The 16,338-nt window shown below is 39.6% G+C and overlaps 1 protein-coding gene and 1 long non-coding RNA gene across 3 annotated transcripts in view; one reads left to right on the top strand and one right to left on the bottom strand.

The window, feature by feature from the left end:
- NR1H4 (nuclear receptor subfamily 1 group H member 4) overlaps positions 1 to 11,566 on the top strand; it is a 44,673-nt gene extending 33,107 nt beyond the window's left edge. For both annotated transcript variants that reach the window (XM_042467378.1, XM_042467380.1), the window contains 2 exons: positions 10,005 to 10,118; positions 10,903 to 11,566. In XM_042467378.1, coding sequence (XP_042323312.1) covers positions 10,005 to 10,118; positions 10,903 to 11,141 — 353 coding nt within the window. In that variant the 3' untranslated portion in view covers positions 11,142 to 11,566. The remainder of the gene's footprint in view (positions 1 to 10,004; positions 10,119 to 10,902) is intronic.
- A 70-nt stretch (positions 11,567 to 11,636) lies between these two features.
- On the bottom strand, positions 11,637 to 16,315 carry LOC121930693. The gene is made up of 3 exons (XR_006103996.1): positions 16,050 to 16,315; positions 14,205 to 14,287; positions 11,637 to 11,967 (listed from the first exon to the last, which is right to left on the bottom strand). It is a non-coding gene; the product is annotated as an uncharacterized LOC121930693 (long non-coding RNA).
- Between the last annotated feature and the right edge of the window lie 23 nt (positions 16,316 to 16,338).

Genomic DNA, 16,338 nt, shown 5'->3' with positions numbered 1-16,338 from the left:
TTTCCTCTTCCTTCCCCACTGCTGAACTAAGTGAGTGCACACTACATTTGCACTTTAAACTCAGTTTGCAGCAACTGAAGTAAGCTGAGGACAAAGGAGGAAACTGCGGGGAGGAGAGAAAAAGAAATCAAAAATCATCATGTGTTTTATAGACTATGGTAAAGAATTTAACTGTATTGAAAAGTTGTGGTACATTCTTAAAGACATGGGAGTGCCACTATATTTGATAGTCCTGATGAGAAATCTGTACTTAGGCCAAGAGGCAACTGTTAGAACAGAATATGGAGAAACAGAATGGTTCCCAATTGGCAAAGGAGTCAGGCATGGCTGCATTCTATCACCCTGTTTGTTCAACTTGTATGCAGAAAATATAAGAAAAGCAGGTTTAGAGTCAGAAGAAGGAGTGAAGATAGGAAGAAGGAACATTAACAATCTTAGATCTGCAGACAATGCCATATTACTAGTGGAAAACATCACACACTTAGAACAATTACTAAGGAAGGTCAAAGAAGTGTAAAGGCAGACTTAATGCTGAACACAAAGGAAACAAAATAATGACCATGGAAAAAATACATAAATTCACCTAGACCAGTGATTCTCAAACTCTGGTCCTCTAGATGTTTTGGACTCCCAGAAGCCTCAGCCATTTTGACCAATGATGTGTGACACTGGGCACTGAAGTTCAAAACACCTGGAGCACCAGAGTTTGGCAATCACCGACTTAGACAATGAAGAAATTGAAATAGTTAAAGAGCTGCAGTGCCTAGGATCAAACATTGATCAGAGTAGTGACTGCAATCAAGAAATAATAAGACAAGGAATGGGAAGGGCAGCTAGGGAAAAAAAAAAAACTATACAAGATCCTAAAAAGTAAAGATACAACTGAGCACTAAAGTCAGAATTGTCCAAGCCATTGTATTCCCCATCACCATGTATGGATGTGAAAAAACAAATAAGAAGAAAATCAACTCATTTGAGATGAGGTGTTGGAGAAGAGTGCCAAGCATACAGTAGATAGCCCAAAAGACAACCAAATGGGACCTAGAAAAGTCAAGCCTGAAATCTCCTTGGTCACATCATGAGAAGGCACTATTCATTAGAAACGACAGTAATGGTAGGAAAAGTAGAGGGTAATAGAAAGAAAGGAAGACCGCACGGCAGGTAGATAGACTCAATCAGGGAGGTCACTGGACTGAATCTGCAGGACCTAAGCAGAGCAGTGGAAGATATGAGGTCTTGAAAATGTCTCATCTATGGGTCCCCATGAGTTGGGGCCAACTTGATGGCAGTTAACAATGACAAGAGAAAAGGGGGGCATTTTAAAGAAAGCTGGAAAAATGTGATGACAGAGAATGAATCAGGACTGTCCCTGCCAAATCGGTACCATTGGAGGGTATGGTACTAAATTAGAAAGAGAGTTTTTAGTCAGATATCCACATTCTGCCTCTCATGGTCCCAAGAAAATATCTTATCTTCTGTAGCTCTTTCTCCAATGACTGAAAACCATTGGCATCAGACAGAATTATCTCTTCTAATACTGGAATCATACACACACAAAGGGTAAGCCCCATGGAACACACTGGGACTAACTCTGGAGTAAAAATACTGTACACAGAATTCGGTTTCCGGCTGTGTGCTCAATTGCATTTAGAATGGGTATTTTAAGAGAAATTATTTAAATTTCTTTTGAGAGTGTTGTATCATTCACAATTGACATAACTGCCACTGCAATTATCTTACTGTAGAAACAGAAATACCTCTTTGAGGAATGTATAAACATAGCTTTAAATGTAGCATAAATATGATAACCATAGAAGATACTTTCAGTTTTCACTTAAATTCTGTACAGGCATCTCAAATTTCTCTTTTGAGGTTTTCCTGTTTATTACACAATACACTTGGTTTTCCTTGTAATCTGACTGATGCTATTATCTTACTAAGTATACTCATCCCTCCACATTCGCTGGGGTTAAGGGCACAGGACCCCCGTGAATGTGGAAAAACCACAAATAACAACACTATGTTTTTACCTAAGAGAACACCTCTCTAGGAATTTCTAGGTCTTCCAGTGCAACTATATGGTCAACATTTGCCAGACATTGCTAGAATTGCACTAGAAGAGCTACAAATGCCTAGTGGAGTGTTCTCTCTAGGACTCTTTAGGTCTTTCTGTGCGACATTTAGTTAAAGTTGACCATAAAGTTGCGCTGGAGGACCTACATTTTCCTAGAGAGAACATATTAATAAAATCCATGAATAAGCAAATCTGCAAAAGTCAAAACCGCATATATGGAGGGACAAGTGTACTACAAAGGGACTCAGGCATTTTACTGCATGATAATCACATCGCACACTAATACAGTCATAACTTATATAGGATGATTACATTCATTTAAATGTGTACTAGCAAAATGTCCAGACTTATTCTGGAAAAAGAAATGTAAAGGAAATATTTCATTGGTTTGTGTCTGGATGGTTTTTATATGAAGCGGTGTGTCAAACTGTCAGCTAGGTCTTATTGTTAGTTTCTGTGCAATCCAAACACAATAGCTGAAAATATGGAAATTCCCTGGAATGCTCCCTGTTTTGTCACCTGCCACAGTGCTGATTCTGAAGCTTCTGTCATCTCTTAACATTTATGATCCTCCCTGACTGTTTTGCATTATAATTTTGTGTGTGATAAAGCAACGAGTGTGATCTAGTGGCGATGACCTTTCAGCACTGTTATCCCTATGCTGATGAAATACAGCTTGTTGTTGTTGTTGCAAGACTGTTGGCCAAATAGTTTCTGAGGAGTCGTGTTCCTTCAGCCTTGTGTTCCTTTGCAGAAAGTGTTAGGCAAATAGAAGTTTTTATCTGGCACTAGGACTCCCAGTAAATTATTACCCAATTATGGTGTGGTGTAGTGGTTTGAGCACTGGACTATGACTCTGGAGACCAGGGCTTGAATCCAAGCTCATCCATGTAAACCAGTGGTTCCCAACCTTCCTAATGCCACGACCCTTTAATACAATTCCTCATGTTGTGGTGACCCAAACCCATGAAATTATTTTTGTTGCTACTTCATACTGTAATTAAATAGGTGTTTTCCAATGGTCTTAGGCTACCCCCATAAAAGGGTCATTCGACCCCCAAAGGGGTCCTGACCCACAGGTTGAGAACCACTGATTAAACCCACTGGGTGACCATGGGCAAGTCACACTCTCTCAGCCTCAGAGGATGGCAATAGCAATAATAGGTTTTGCAACAAGTAGCCATTTCTCGTTATTGCATGGTGTAGTGGTTTGAGTGTTGGACTATGACTCTGGAGACCAGAGTTTGGTTCCCAACTCAGCCTGGAAAACCACTGGATGACCTTGGACAAGTCATATTTTCTCAGCCTCAGAGGATGGCAATAACAAACCCCATCTGAAGAATCTTGCCAAGAAAACCCTGTGTTAGGTTTGCCTTAGGGTTGCCATAGATCAGAAACTGCTTGAAGGCACACACCAACAACAGCACAAGACCCTGTGAGATGTAGTTGTTGGTGTGTACCTTCAAACAGTTTCTGAATTATGGCAACCCTAAGGCAAACCTAACACCTTCCTCAGAGGAAGGCAATAGCTAAACCCTCTCTGAACATATCTTGCCAAGATAACCCTATGATAAGGTTGCCATAAGTTGGAGTCAAGTTGAAGGCATCTAACAGATCTTTTACATTGTCTTCACTAGTAAAAGCTTGTGTCACATCACAGTTTTCTCTGCTGTTTACAATCAAAAGTTACATTATTTTAGAATTCGAATAATGTATCAATGAATTTATTTGTAATTTACATTTTCAGTAACTGCATAGTTACTTTGTTTATAACCCATACATTTCAGTAACAAAGAATGTGAAATGCAGTAGTTTTTAAATCAAAAATGTTACACACACGCATGCGCACACACACACACACACACACACATATATATATATATATATATATATAATTATTTTATTCAACAATAATACGTTTTCCATATTTGAGGATTTCTATCATGCTTTAGAAAGATTTTCACAGTAGCTTACAGTATTTTGGTGAGTATATAACAATATAACAGCAGTAAGAGTCACAAAACAGGTAATCTCAGCAAGAACAATAAAAACTGGGTGAAATGTTCCAGTCATAAAAAGCCTGGGCAAAAAATGAAAGTTTCATCCTGACACCTAAAATGACTCAAACCGGGTGCCCTGGGGAAGATCCTGGTGAGAGAATTCAAAAAATAGGATCCCACAACGAAGAAAACTCTTTTTCAGACCCCACACCCCCCTAACCTGTGAAGGTGGGGATGACCACAGAAAGGCATTTAATGCTAACTAAATGGCAGCTTGTTCAGGGGAGTTACCTGTGTCCCAGTTAGTACTGGGCTTTTAGTGGTTTGAGTTGTACCCAGCAATGTTCTACAATTTCTGTTTGCAGATTGTAAATTGGAATTTTAAAACAAATTGTTTCCCAGATGATACTGAAGAGTACTTTTTCAACACTTTTCAAATGTTTTCTTTTGCTTGGTTGAATCATTTTGTGCTCAGTTTGAAGCTGGATCAGCCATGTGTTAGAGTAATCGGGCCAAGAGAAAACTGGGGCTTCTTGCAGGGGTGAAAAACATGTTGCTGTGCAGATATTGTTGGGTTACAGGTCTATGGGGCTTGAAATCCAGAAACATTGGTGGTAACTATATGTGCTCTGTCCTTGGCTTGTTGGCCAAAATGAACAGCCACTAGGGGTTGGTACAGGATTCTTTGAAATGTATTTTTTGCTAACATTTCAGTAAAATGGAATTAAAGCTTCTAATGAAGGTTTTGGAATTGGAAAATATTTTGCATAGATAAGATACTGTGAAATAAGCTATAATATAATGAGTAATTAATACGCTTGTTTCCTAGTAAAACAAGAGCTCATTTACTCTTTGATTTAATATCCACTGGCAGCTTCAAACCTATCCAGATGAAAGATTTCTTCATCCATATTAACAACAGCTTTAGTCATAATTAATTAGCACAAACCCTTTTCTCCCTCACAGCTGTTTTTCTTCCTTTATTTTTATTTAAACATCTATCTGTAATAAGTTCATAAATCCAGTGCTTATTACTGAAGAAGGGAAAATTAAAATAGAAACTACAGGCTCTTGAAAACAAAGATAAATGACTGTCATCCATAAGCTGTATGCCAGAAAGCACGTTGTTGTTATGTGCCTTCAACTTGTTTCTGACTTATGGTGACCCTAAGGTGAACCATCACTGGATTTTGTTGGCAAGATTTGTTCAGAGAGGGCTTGCCTTTGCTGCCTTTTGATGCTGAGAGCGTATGACTTGCTCAGGATCACCCAGTGGGATTTTCATGGCTGAGCAGAGATTCGAACCCTGCTCTGCAGAAAGACAATCCAAAGCACAAATACCTACACTATGCAGCATGGAAATAATGCAGCTGCATTCATACTGTCTCTGGGATGGCAGTGGGTTACATTGGAAAGCTCCTTCCTAGGTTGGAGTGAAAATTGAGGAAATATCCTGTCTGATTAGATTAGAAAAGGAACATCATGCACAACCACAAGGAAATAAAAAAAAAATCAGTGGAGACAATACACAAAAGATCAATACAAAAATGTGGAAGGCTGAATAACACATGGGAAGAAAAATCTTGTGAGGATGAACCCCAAATTTTGGAATGTGAAGCGAAAGCCATAGTCAAAGTAATTGGAAAAGATAAATCACCACAAACTGATGACATACCAATAGAACTACTATGATCCACAGAGAGTTCTAGCTAAAATCTGCAAACAAATATGAAAAACAAAGTAGCATCCCACAGACTGGAAGCAACCAATACACATTTCCATTCACAAAAAGGAGATACAAAAGACTCTAGCAATTACAAAACTATTGCATTAATTTCCCATGCAAGCAAAGTCATGCTCAAAATTCTGCAACAAAGACTCCTACCAGATATGGAGCAGAAATCCCAGAGGTGCAAGCTGGATTCAGAAAAGGAAGACTCACTAGGGATCTCATTGTAAACATACGATGGATAATGGAGAGCACCAGGGAATTCCAGTAGAAAATCTGCATGCGCTTTGTTGACTACAGCAAAGTTTTACACTGCGTAGATCCCCAAAAGCTATGGCTTGATCATAGAGGAATGGGAGTGCCACAACACCTGATAGTACTGATGTGTAACTCAGGATAAGAGGCAACAGTTAGAATAGAATATGGAGAAACAGGATGGTTCCCAATTGGCAAAAGGTCAGACAAAGCTGTATACTATTATCTTATTTATTCAACCTGAATGTAGAAAACATCGCATGCATAACAAGCTTACATTCAGAGACAGGAGGAGTGAAGATTGGGAGAAAGAATATTAACGTGTTAAATATTTGGAAGGATGTCAAGATGGAAGAAGGAGCAATCTTGTTTTCTTCTGCTCTAGAGACTAGGAAATAGAGAAATAGATTCAAATTACAGGAAAAGAGATTCCACCTAAACAGTAGGAGGAACTTCCTGATGGTAAGAGTTATTTGACAGTGGAATACACTGCCTTGCAGTATAGTGACGTCTCCTTCTTTGGAGGTTTTCAAACACATGCTGGATGGCTGTCTGTTGAGCATGCTTTGATTGTATCTTCCTGCATAACAGAATATGTTTGGATTGGATGGCCCTTGGGATCTCTTCCAATTCTATGATTCTATGGGCAACTTTAAAAGAAGACAGGATAGAGGGTAAGACCTGGTCTAATGGTTTTAAGTTACAGGAGAGTAGATTTTAATTGAATGTTAGAAAAAACTTCTTGAATGGGACCAGTTGCCTAGAGTCTCCTGATGCAGTCAAAATCACCATAATAGGAAGGACTGTGCCCAGGGCTAACTTCTCACAGGCAGCTTCAAAGCCACTGTTGCCCCAGCTTCCTTATCTTTTAGCCAGGCCCATCAGACAGAGAGAAGCTTCGAACAGACAATTGTCCTCTGTAAAACAGAACAAATAGCCACTCTGTCTGACAGTATTATATGGTTATCAGCTCAGTTATCATCATCATCATAAAGTGAGCTGCCTTATTTTGCTTTACACCTTAAGGCCATTAAGCGAAATAATGGAAAGGAACCTCAACTGACAAAATAACATGGCTAGGGAAAACGTTCCTATTTTTATAAGTGAAGAGGCGCATTGGTACTTTATATTATACACAGGAAAATAGCTCCCTCTTCTGGATAAAAAGAATGTGTAAGCAGAGAATGATAAACCATTGGGGAAACAAGTCTCAATAAAGCATAATTACAAAGCAAGTTGGATAGGTGTGTGCACGCATGTGTTTGTGTGTGTCTAAGGAAAATGAGGTTCCCACTGTTTGATCTTCTTTGAGTTTCAGGCTGTTGCTTAATATGGGTGTGGAATCATGCTGAATTTCAATTATTTTCGATTGCAACATAATTCTTCTATCGTGTACATGTTGTATTCTCTTTCTTCTTCGTTTCCTACAACATATATTATTCAATATTATTACTGAAACATATCCAGGTTGCACAGTCCTTCCATGGGTCTTGTTTAGGCTTAGAATTAAAGATGGGAACTTATCCCATTAACAATTAAGACAGTTTACTTCTTCTTGCTTGAATTCAGGATCCGGGATGCCCCTGGATGTTATCTGAATTGCCACCTATCTAGCTGGGATACTGCCACTTGGATGCATCCTGGGTCGAAGCCTTGCTCAGCTAGCCAATTTTTAAAATTGGAAGCTCCCTGACTTAGAAAAAGTGCTGGTTGAGGAAGGCTTTGACCCAGGATGCATCCGGACGGCGGCATCCCAGCTAGATCAGTGGCAATTTAGGTATGATAACATCCGGGGGCATTCTGGATCCTGAATTCAAGATGGAGAAGGTAAACTGGCTTATTTGTTAATGGGATAATCTCCATGTTCACCTCCTGACAAGCTTTACAACTACCCTGGAAGTTTCAGTTTTACAACTGAGCTTGGACATTCTCTTTTTGTTTTTGAATCTTGAATTAAGAAAACACTATATGTACCAATTTCATGATGCACTTATGCAGACAAAGCTTTCCTCATCTTGAGGTCCCAATCCCAATCCAGGAAGTCAGTTCCAATTAAATCCAAGTGTAGTTACCATGAAAAGCCAATAATTGTAACATTCCAAACATACAAGGAAATGTTATGTTAATCCCGTAGAATTAAGCAGAATTTATTTCCAGATAAGCATGCTTGGTTTTTCAAATTTAAACTTCATTAACTTTCTGTAGATTAGGGAAATGTGACTAAGATTGCCACAAATCTGTATAGGCCTTATAGAATCCTGCCCTTCTCAGTAGGCTCAGGAAAAAGCAAACAGCTGCAGTCTCTCCTACATTGTGTGCCCTTCCTCATTAACTTTTGCCAACTAGACCACTCTCTGATGTTGCCTGGACAGGTGTCTAGGTTTTCATCTGTGAAATTTTGGAAGCATGTTCTTCAGTTCCACATCCATTCCCACCTGGTTTACTATTGTTAGTACACCCTGCATACCCTGTTTTGTACTGGGGTTTCCATATGTTCATATCTGGAGCCAGCATGTTCTAAAGAGGTCATGATGACCTTTGAAATACCAGGTGGATTTCCCATTAGAAAGGAGCACAGGTCCAAGTTGCTAAACGTGTTACTAAATAAGAGGAAATGCAACAGTGAAAAGAGGACAAAGAAGTTTTGCACTTGGCTTTCATGCACTAACTTATGTATATAATAGAAATTAGAAGCAACTATTATCATTTAAATGGAAACACAATACAGGTTGTGTCTCTCTTATTCAGAATCCAAAATATTCCAAAATCCAAAATTGCCCATATGGGTGGCTGAGATAGTTGCTTTCCGATGGTTCATTGTACACAAACTTTGTTTAATACACAAAATTGTTTAAAATGTTGTGTATAAAATTATCTTCAAGCTATATATATATACGAATGTCATTTAGAGTTGGGTCTCATATCCAAGATATCTCGTTTTGTATATGCCAAATATTCAAAAATCCAAAAAACTCTGAAATCCAGAATATTTATGGTCTTAAGTATTTTGGATAAGGAAGGTTCAACCTGTATATTTCATCATAGTGTTTCCACTATGGTGGGGACTATAACCAGATTATCTCTTTGCCTTCTCAGTTCAAATTCTAACTATTGATGGGAAACTTCAAAACCATTATTCTCTTTTCTTATGGTCCTGTTTCCAAACTGGACAGACAGTCTCATGCAGTCTTTGAAACAGAAAATTATCCTAGATAAATAAGATACAGGAACTGGTGTGCTGTAGTTTTGAGCATTATACTACAACTCTGAAGACTAGGGCTTGAATCCCTGCTCAGCCATGGAAACCAACTGGGTGACCTTAGGAAAGGCACACACTCTCAGCCTCAGAAAACTCTGTGATAGGGTCACCATAAGTTGGAAAGAACTGGAAGGCACATAATAACAACAAATAAGATACATGGTTGCTTTATGTTCTTGAGCGTGGGTAGTGTTATTTGACTGCAAAAAGGATCCATTCTCTCTTCTAAATTTTGGAAAGAAGCACAGCTGTATAAAGTATATACAACCACAGACTTTTAGCGTGACGTTAGAAAATTAATTTGTCTCTTTCATTTCCACATCTGCCAAGTGCAAAAAACAGTGACCTTACAACATGGCGTTAAGATGAAACATGATAATGATGATAAATCACTTTGCACATCAAATGTGCTACATTATTTATGTTAAATGATACTGTTTGTTCAGCTAGAACAGGGGTGAGAATCATGCATCCCTCCAGATGTGATTAGATTGCAGGTTCCACAGGCTCCAGCCAGCATAGCCCAAGGTGAGGAAAAGTTGGAGTTTCAGTCCAACATATAGAGGACGACATAACTCCAAACACGGAGCTACATGGACTCTAGTAATGACTTAGAGTACAGTTATAGTATTAATTCTGTTTTAAATTAGCATTAAATATATTTAAATAAACTTTTTTTTAATACAGGCATCTCAGATGAATATATAACACCCATGTTCAACTTCTATAAAAGTATTGGGGAACTGAAGATGACACAAGAAGAGTATGCTCTACTTACAGCAATAGTTATCTTATCTCCAGGTAATTCAGTTTTTCAATTAATCACTACAGAATCAATGTGATTGGCAGTAGGAAAATGACAGAAGAATAACAGTTTGACATCACAGGAAAAGGGTCATTGAAAGATCAGTTTGCTGATGTAGTTTAATTGTAAAAGGCACAATTGTGGAATTGAGCTTTGGTTATTGTGTTGGCAAGTGACTTTACAGGCCAAAGTATAGGGAAGAATAATTTTACCACACTTCTCCTTGCTGAGAAAAACTCAATTTTTCAAGGTGTATTCTCATAGCAACTTACTTGTTGCCCTCACATGGGTCGTTTTGCCCAGAAAATGCCATTTTCTGCAGAGAAAATCTGTTTTTTTCCCCTGCAGAAAATGTGATTTTGTGTTCAAAAAGCCACACGCACTTTTCCTCAAATAATATAGCAAAGATTATCATCCTTCTCATATTATCCTCGTCAGTGTCATTCCCACCACTCAAGAAAACCATTCTCGTTTATCTTTTGAATATTTTAAAAAATATTCTTTCTATCCCTATCACAGACAACATTGGAAGGGTACTTTACATACCTCTTGCCATTCAATCAGATGGCAAGGGACATGCAAAAGGAATTTCTCTGTGCAGAGGGAGGTATGGAAAGCTATCTGTGTCTGTATGTGGAGAATCTGAGAATAGGCATCTGGCAGGGACAGGGGGAAGGGGTGGGCGGGTGTTTGCACTGTGATATTCTGAACTGACAAAATTGAAATAACATTCGTAATTGTTTCTCTCCCACCTACACTTTTTTGAATTATAAAACACAGATCGGCAATATATACAGGACAGAGAATCTGTGGAAAGGCTTCAAGAGCCCCTGCTTGAAGTTCTGCAGAAGTTCTGCAAGCTTTATCACACAGACAATCCTCAACATTTTGCCTGCCTCTTGGGTCGTCTTACAGAACTGCGGACTTTTAATCATCACCACGCGGACATGCTGATGTCTTGGAGAGTTAATGATCACAAGTTTACACCTCTTCTTTGTGAGATATGGGATGTCCAGTAATAAGACTGGGTTTAGTTACAATCTTAAGCACATTTACTTGGAAAAATGGAACTGACTCTATGTAAATGTTTTCAGGGTCAAATTTTTTAAAAATCACGCCAAACCAATTTTCCTTATTGGAGTTTGTCAGTTATTATGTTTCCAAACTTTACGTAAAATACTTTTACTGGGAAGCTGGAGTGACTGTTTTGTTCTTCAGATTCCCACTGTCCTCTTGGAAGGAAAACAACAAAAATCATTTTACATGCCAGAAGCTGATATCCTGTTATCCCTTCAGTAATTAAACTGACTGTATCTCCATTTCTTCTTTGAGAATTATGAGCTCTCCACATGTATTCATTGCATTCTGCATAATCTAAATGTTTCATTATTAGACAATTTTGTACTTACTATAAGAATTCAGTAAATATCACTCTCTCTAAAAATGCTTGTGTTTAAACATGGAAGAAATACTAGCTGGAGAAACTAGAAACGTGTGGCCCTAGGACTGTAGATAGCCCTCAGTCTGATCCTATATGCCTCTCAGCCTAATTTCAAAAGTCCTCTGCAAGCAAGGTGACGAGACATCCTCCTTTTCCAGGACATGCCCTACTTTTCAACCTTCTGTCCAGGAGGAATTCCAAAATGTCCTCCATTTAAAGCATGACTAAGAAAGATGGATTTATATTTGCATTAATGTTTTTAACATTTATTTTGAATTGTCCTTCATTTTTTCTTGAACATCCAGCATTTTACAAAGTTTGTTATATTGCCTGTCCTCCTTTGCAGTTATGACATCTAGTCATCCAGTCTACAGGTGATCAGACCAAGCTTCTGCAACAGCCTGCTACATGGAGAGGAAAAGGGAGAGAAAGGGGTGGCAGAAAGAAAGACAAAAAAGAGTTGGTTTCACTTGTCTGTGGGGCTATCCACCATAGACTTTATCTGCACTCACTGTTAGCATATGGCCTCAACCAGATCAGTCCTATTGGAATGGATCCCTTAACAGTGGGAGGAAAAGGTTAGCGCTCAATCTAGAATTAAATTCTCCACCTAAGCAAACTTAAGAACACACTCTTAAAATGTGGATTTGCTATTCTTAATTTATGGACTTTTAAAATGAGCTGGAGCTGGCAGGGAGCAGAAAGTGGAAGAAGAAAGTTGGAGGGATGATTGGGCTTCCTTTGGTCCATTTTTGTCTCTGTTCCCTCTCAACAATCCAAATGACAGGTTTTCAATTAGATAAGACTTCTTGCTTGTCTAACCTCATGACTTTGAAGGGAGGAGGCACAGATCCAGTTGTCCAACACAGGAAGCTTACCATGGCCAAATAGCTAGCGAGGACTTTTGTGGAGAGTCTCACAGTTGGGTGAAAGGACAAGCAGCAGTGGAGTAACATTGCTGAACTCACAGGGTCAAGGTGCTTGGACTTTGTTTTATCAGCTGACAACGACCTATTTCACCCCTGAGGTCTCCCTGAGTTTAGCTGAAGTCCTCCCAGATAGGGAAGAGTATTTTCTATTCCACTACAGAGTACCAGCTTGTGACACAGGAGTGGTGGCCCAATCAATTATGTTGTACTGCTAACAGATGTACAACTGTTAATCCCAATAATGGTTGTGTGGTTCAGCTTTGAATGGAGAAGGCTCAGTGGGGCAGAAGTGTCTTATACACATTCATCTAGAGCATAGAATCATAGAATCGTAGAGTTGGAAGAGACCACAGGGCCATCCAGTCCAACCACCTGCCATGCAGGAACTCTCAACCAAAGCATCCCCAACAGATAGCAATCCAGCTTCTGTTTAAAGACCACCAAGGAGGGAGACTCCACTACACTCCAAGGGAGTGTGTTCCACTGTCGAACAGCCCTTACTGTCAGGAAGTCCTTCCTAATGTTGAGGTGGAATCTCAACATTATATCTGTAGTAGATTCCCACGATAACATCCTTGTTGTTTCCCTCCCCTTTAATTTTTATCCTCTTCCTTCCTGGACCATGCCCTTCGACTGGGAGAAGGGATGAGACGACAAGTTGTGCATCCATCTCTTTCAACTTCCTACCCAAAGCCTCATAATCCTTTATGATATTCTGAAGGATTTGCCTTGCAGTATCATTGGTTCTCACCAAAAGAAAGGGGTGATGATCAGTAGGCTTGACAAGTCTTGTCATCTTCTCTGTCACAGCATGGCTCTTTGCCCCAGGGAGACATCTTGTCGGGCCCACAAACCACTGGTTCGGTGCCTCTCAGCAAGGAGTCCCCCACGACCACTATACACCTCCTCCGAGGCTTAGCAGCGGCAGTTACCTTTTGTGGTACTCCCAGGGTCCCCTGCTCTGTCCCTGAAGTCTGCCTCTGCTGCCCTTCCTTATCATCCTTGATAATAGAGAGAGATTCAAATTGATTCTGTAGCTGCAAGCTCACAGAACGTTCCCTGGTTTCCCTACTTCTGTGTGTGAGACATTCCTCCAACCATCTACTTCTGTTGTATGTAAAGTGACCTCCTACTCCCCAGCAACTTCCTCTGTTTGTTTCCCGTCCAAGTCCCCCCAGTCAGTTCTGTCAAGGAAAACCCCTTGCTTCCTAAGATACTGAAGTGTAGTGGTTCCCAAACTTTGATTTTCCAGCTGTTTTGGACTTCAGCACCCAGAAGCCCCGCCAACTTGGCTAACAATCAAGAATTCTAGGAGATGAAGTGAAACACATCTGGAAGACCAAAGTTTGGGAATCACTGTTTCAGAGTGACAACAGATGTGCTTGGCATTTTTAAGCCAGTAATTGTTAGAAAACAATATATATGTGTGTGTGTGTGTGTGTGTGTGTGTGTGGAACTTACATGTATTATATCCAGCTTTATTATACAATTATATGAACAATTTTATTTTTAAAAATGCATTCCACCAAAATTTACATGAAACAGACGTTCAGATGGCTAGGTTTTCCCCCCACACATCCTCCAGGATTTCTTTCTAGGAATTGGTGTCTGACTGGCAACTGTCCAGCCTTTCAGAAGGCAGATCTTAATGACAAGATCAGCATTTTATGCTTGAGGAGACATGAGGAGATATGAAAGTCCTATGTTTATACCTGTCAATGTTGCTTTACACACAAGCCACCGCTAGATGCTGCCATCATCAAGGATGACTGAGCCTCTTTGAAGTAGCACTAACCTGTGGACATGACATACTCATGTTTAGAACATAATGTAAATCCCACATGCATTGCAAATATAGAAGCACACACTTCAAAAACAAACAGCAAATTTATTCACCCAGCAAAACAAACCCATGCCATGCCCATTTATCACACCAGTCAAGCTACATAAATGTAAGAGATTACATAAAATAGACAGAGTACTCCCTGGAGGGCATTCCCATTGCATTTAGATACACATCTTGGCCAAACCACCTGTAGCTGACGGCAGTTGGTAGCATGGGCAGGGTGCAGTTAGATGTCAGCAGTTGAAACAGATTGGCCAGATTACTAGTAAGTGTACATAAAAGACAGGGGCAAAGTAGGTAGGCTCAACAATTTGTTTTGACTCCAAAATGTATATTGAAGCAAAGTTCTAAAAAGGGAAATGTGTTTGAAGGTGGAGAGTCCATCACCTTCTGAGGCAATTTACTCCTCTGTCAAACAACTCTTTAAGTAAAAACGTTTTTCCTCATATTTAGATGGAATATTTTATTATAATTTGAACCCACTGATTCATGATGAAGCCTCTGGAGCAGCAGAAGGCAAGGCCCCTCCATCCTCTATATGGCACACCTTTGGGTATTTAAGAATAGCTATCACTTCACCTCTCAGTTTTCTCTTCTCCAAGTGTAACAAACCCAGCTTTCTGACTCATTCCTCAGGATGTATGATTTCCAGATCTTTAATCATTCTAAGCTGCTAATTTGGGGGAAAGATGGAATAGAAACAACAACAACAACAGCTTGGTCATCCTTCTCTGGGCATGTTTCAGCTTGTCAGTACACTATTCTTGAACTGTGGTGCCCAGAACTGGACACACTATTTCAGGCAAGTTCTGATTCAGCCAAATAGAATGGAACTACGCACTACTTCCCTTGATCTGGATATTATGCTCTTGTCAATGACCATAAGACCCACTGGGTGACCTTGGGCAAGTCACACTCTCTCAGCCTCAGGAAAAGGCAATGGCAAATCTCCTCTGAACAAATCTTTTCAAAAAACCACCATGATAGGATTGCCTTGGAGTCATCCTAAATTGGAAATGACTTGAAGACACACAACAACAACAAATATATAATATAGGAAATGAATTTATATTTAGTGTTTTTAGATTATATTTTATAATGTCCTATGTCTGTCTTGAATGCCCTACATTTTGCCTACCTTGTCCTCTTACCATATATATATACACACACACATATATACACACCCTATAAACACACAATTAATATATAAATATATATTATATAAATATATCATATATATATATATATATATATATATATATATATACTGTACTCAATTTATATATGTGTGTGTGTGTGTGTGTGTATTAATTGGATACATTTCAAGGTGATCAGCTGTCCTGAATGCAAAGGACAAGGCCCTGCAAGAGGACACTGAAGACAACATATATAAAAGAGAATATATATATATATATATATAGAGAGAGAGAGAGAGAGAAAACGCCTCATATAATAATAATAATAATAATAATAATAATAATGTTTATTTTTATCCCGCTTTTCCACCTTTTGATGAAAGCGGCGTACAGATTTAGATAAAAAAATACATCAAGATAAAACCATTAAGACAATCACAATAGCAAGAAGCGCAGGGTGATCTGAGCGGGTGGAGGGCATCCATAACATTGCAAGGCCATGGACAACAGAGCGGCGGGTAAAACACAAAATGACATCTGAAGGGGAAAGGCTTGGGAGAAGAAAAGGTCTTAACTAGATTCTTCTGAAAGAGATCTAAAGAGGTGGAGGAGCTGCTCTGTGTCTGGTGTCTGCTTTCCCTTTCCAGAAGTCCCTCAGCTGAGGCTGACTATAGCCGGGGGCGGAAAGGACCAAGACTCTTCTCTTCCGTCTCTCCCTCAGCTGACACCCGCCAGGCCCCGCGAGGGACCCTGCTGTTCTCCTCCCTCCTTCAGTCAGGAGGAGGCCGACGCCTGGGCCGTGATTTGCAGCCAGGGGGCCTGGGGAGGACTAGGAGGCCGCATTGGGCGCTGCCTCCTGATTGG

Source organism: Sceloporus undulatus, chromosome 5 (genome assembly GCF_019175285.1).
Source record: "Sceloporus undulatus isolate JIND9_A2432 ecotype Alabama chromosome 5, SceUnd_v1.1, whole genome shotgun sequence".
Classification (NCBI taxonomy): Eukaryota; Metazoa; Chordata; class Lepidosauria; order Squamata; family Phrynosomatidae; genus Sceloporus; species Sceloporus undulatus.
This window is presented reverse-complemented; position numbering and strand designations above follow the sequence as displayed.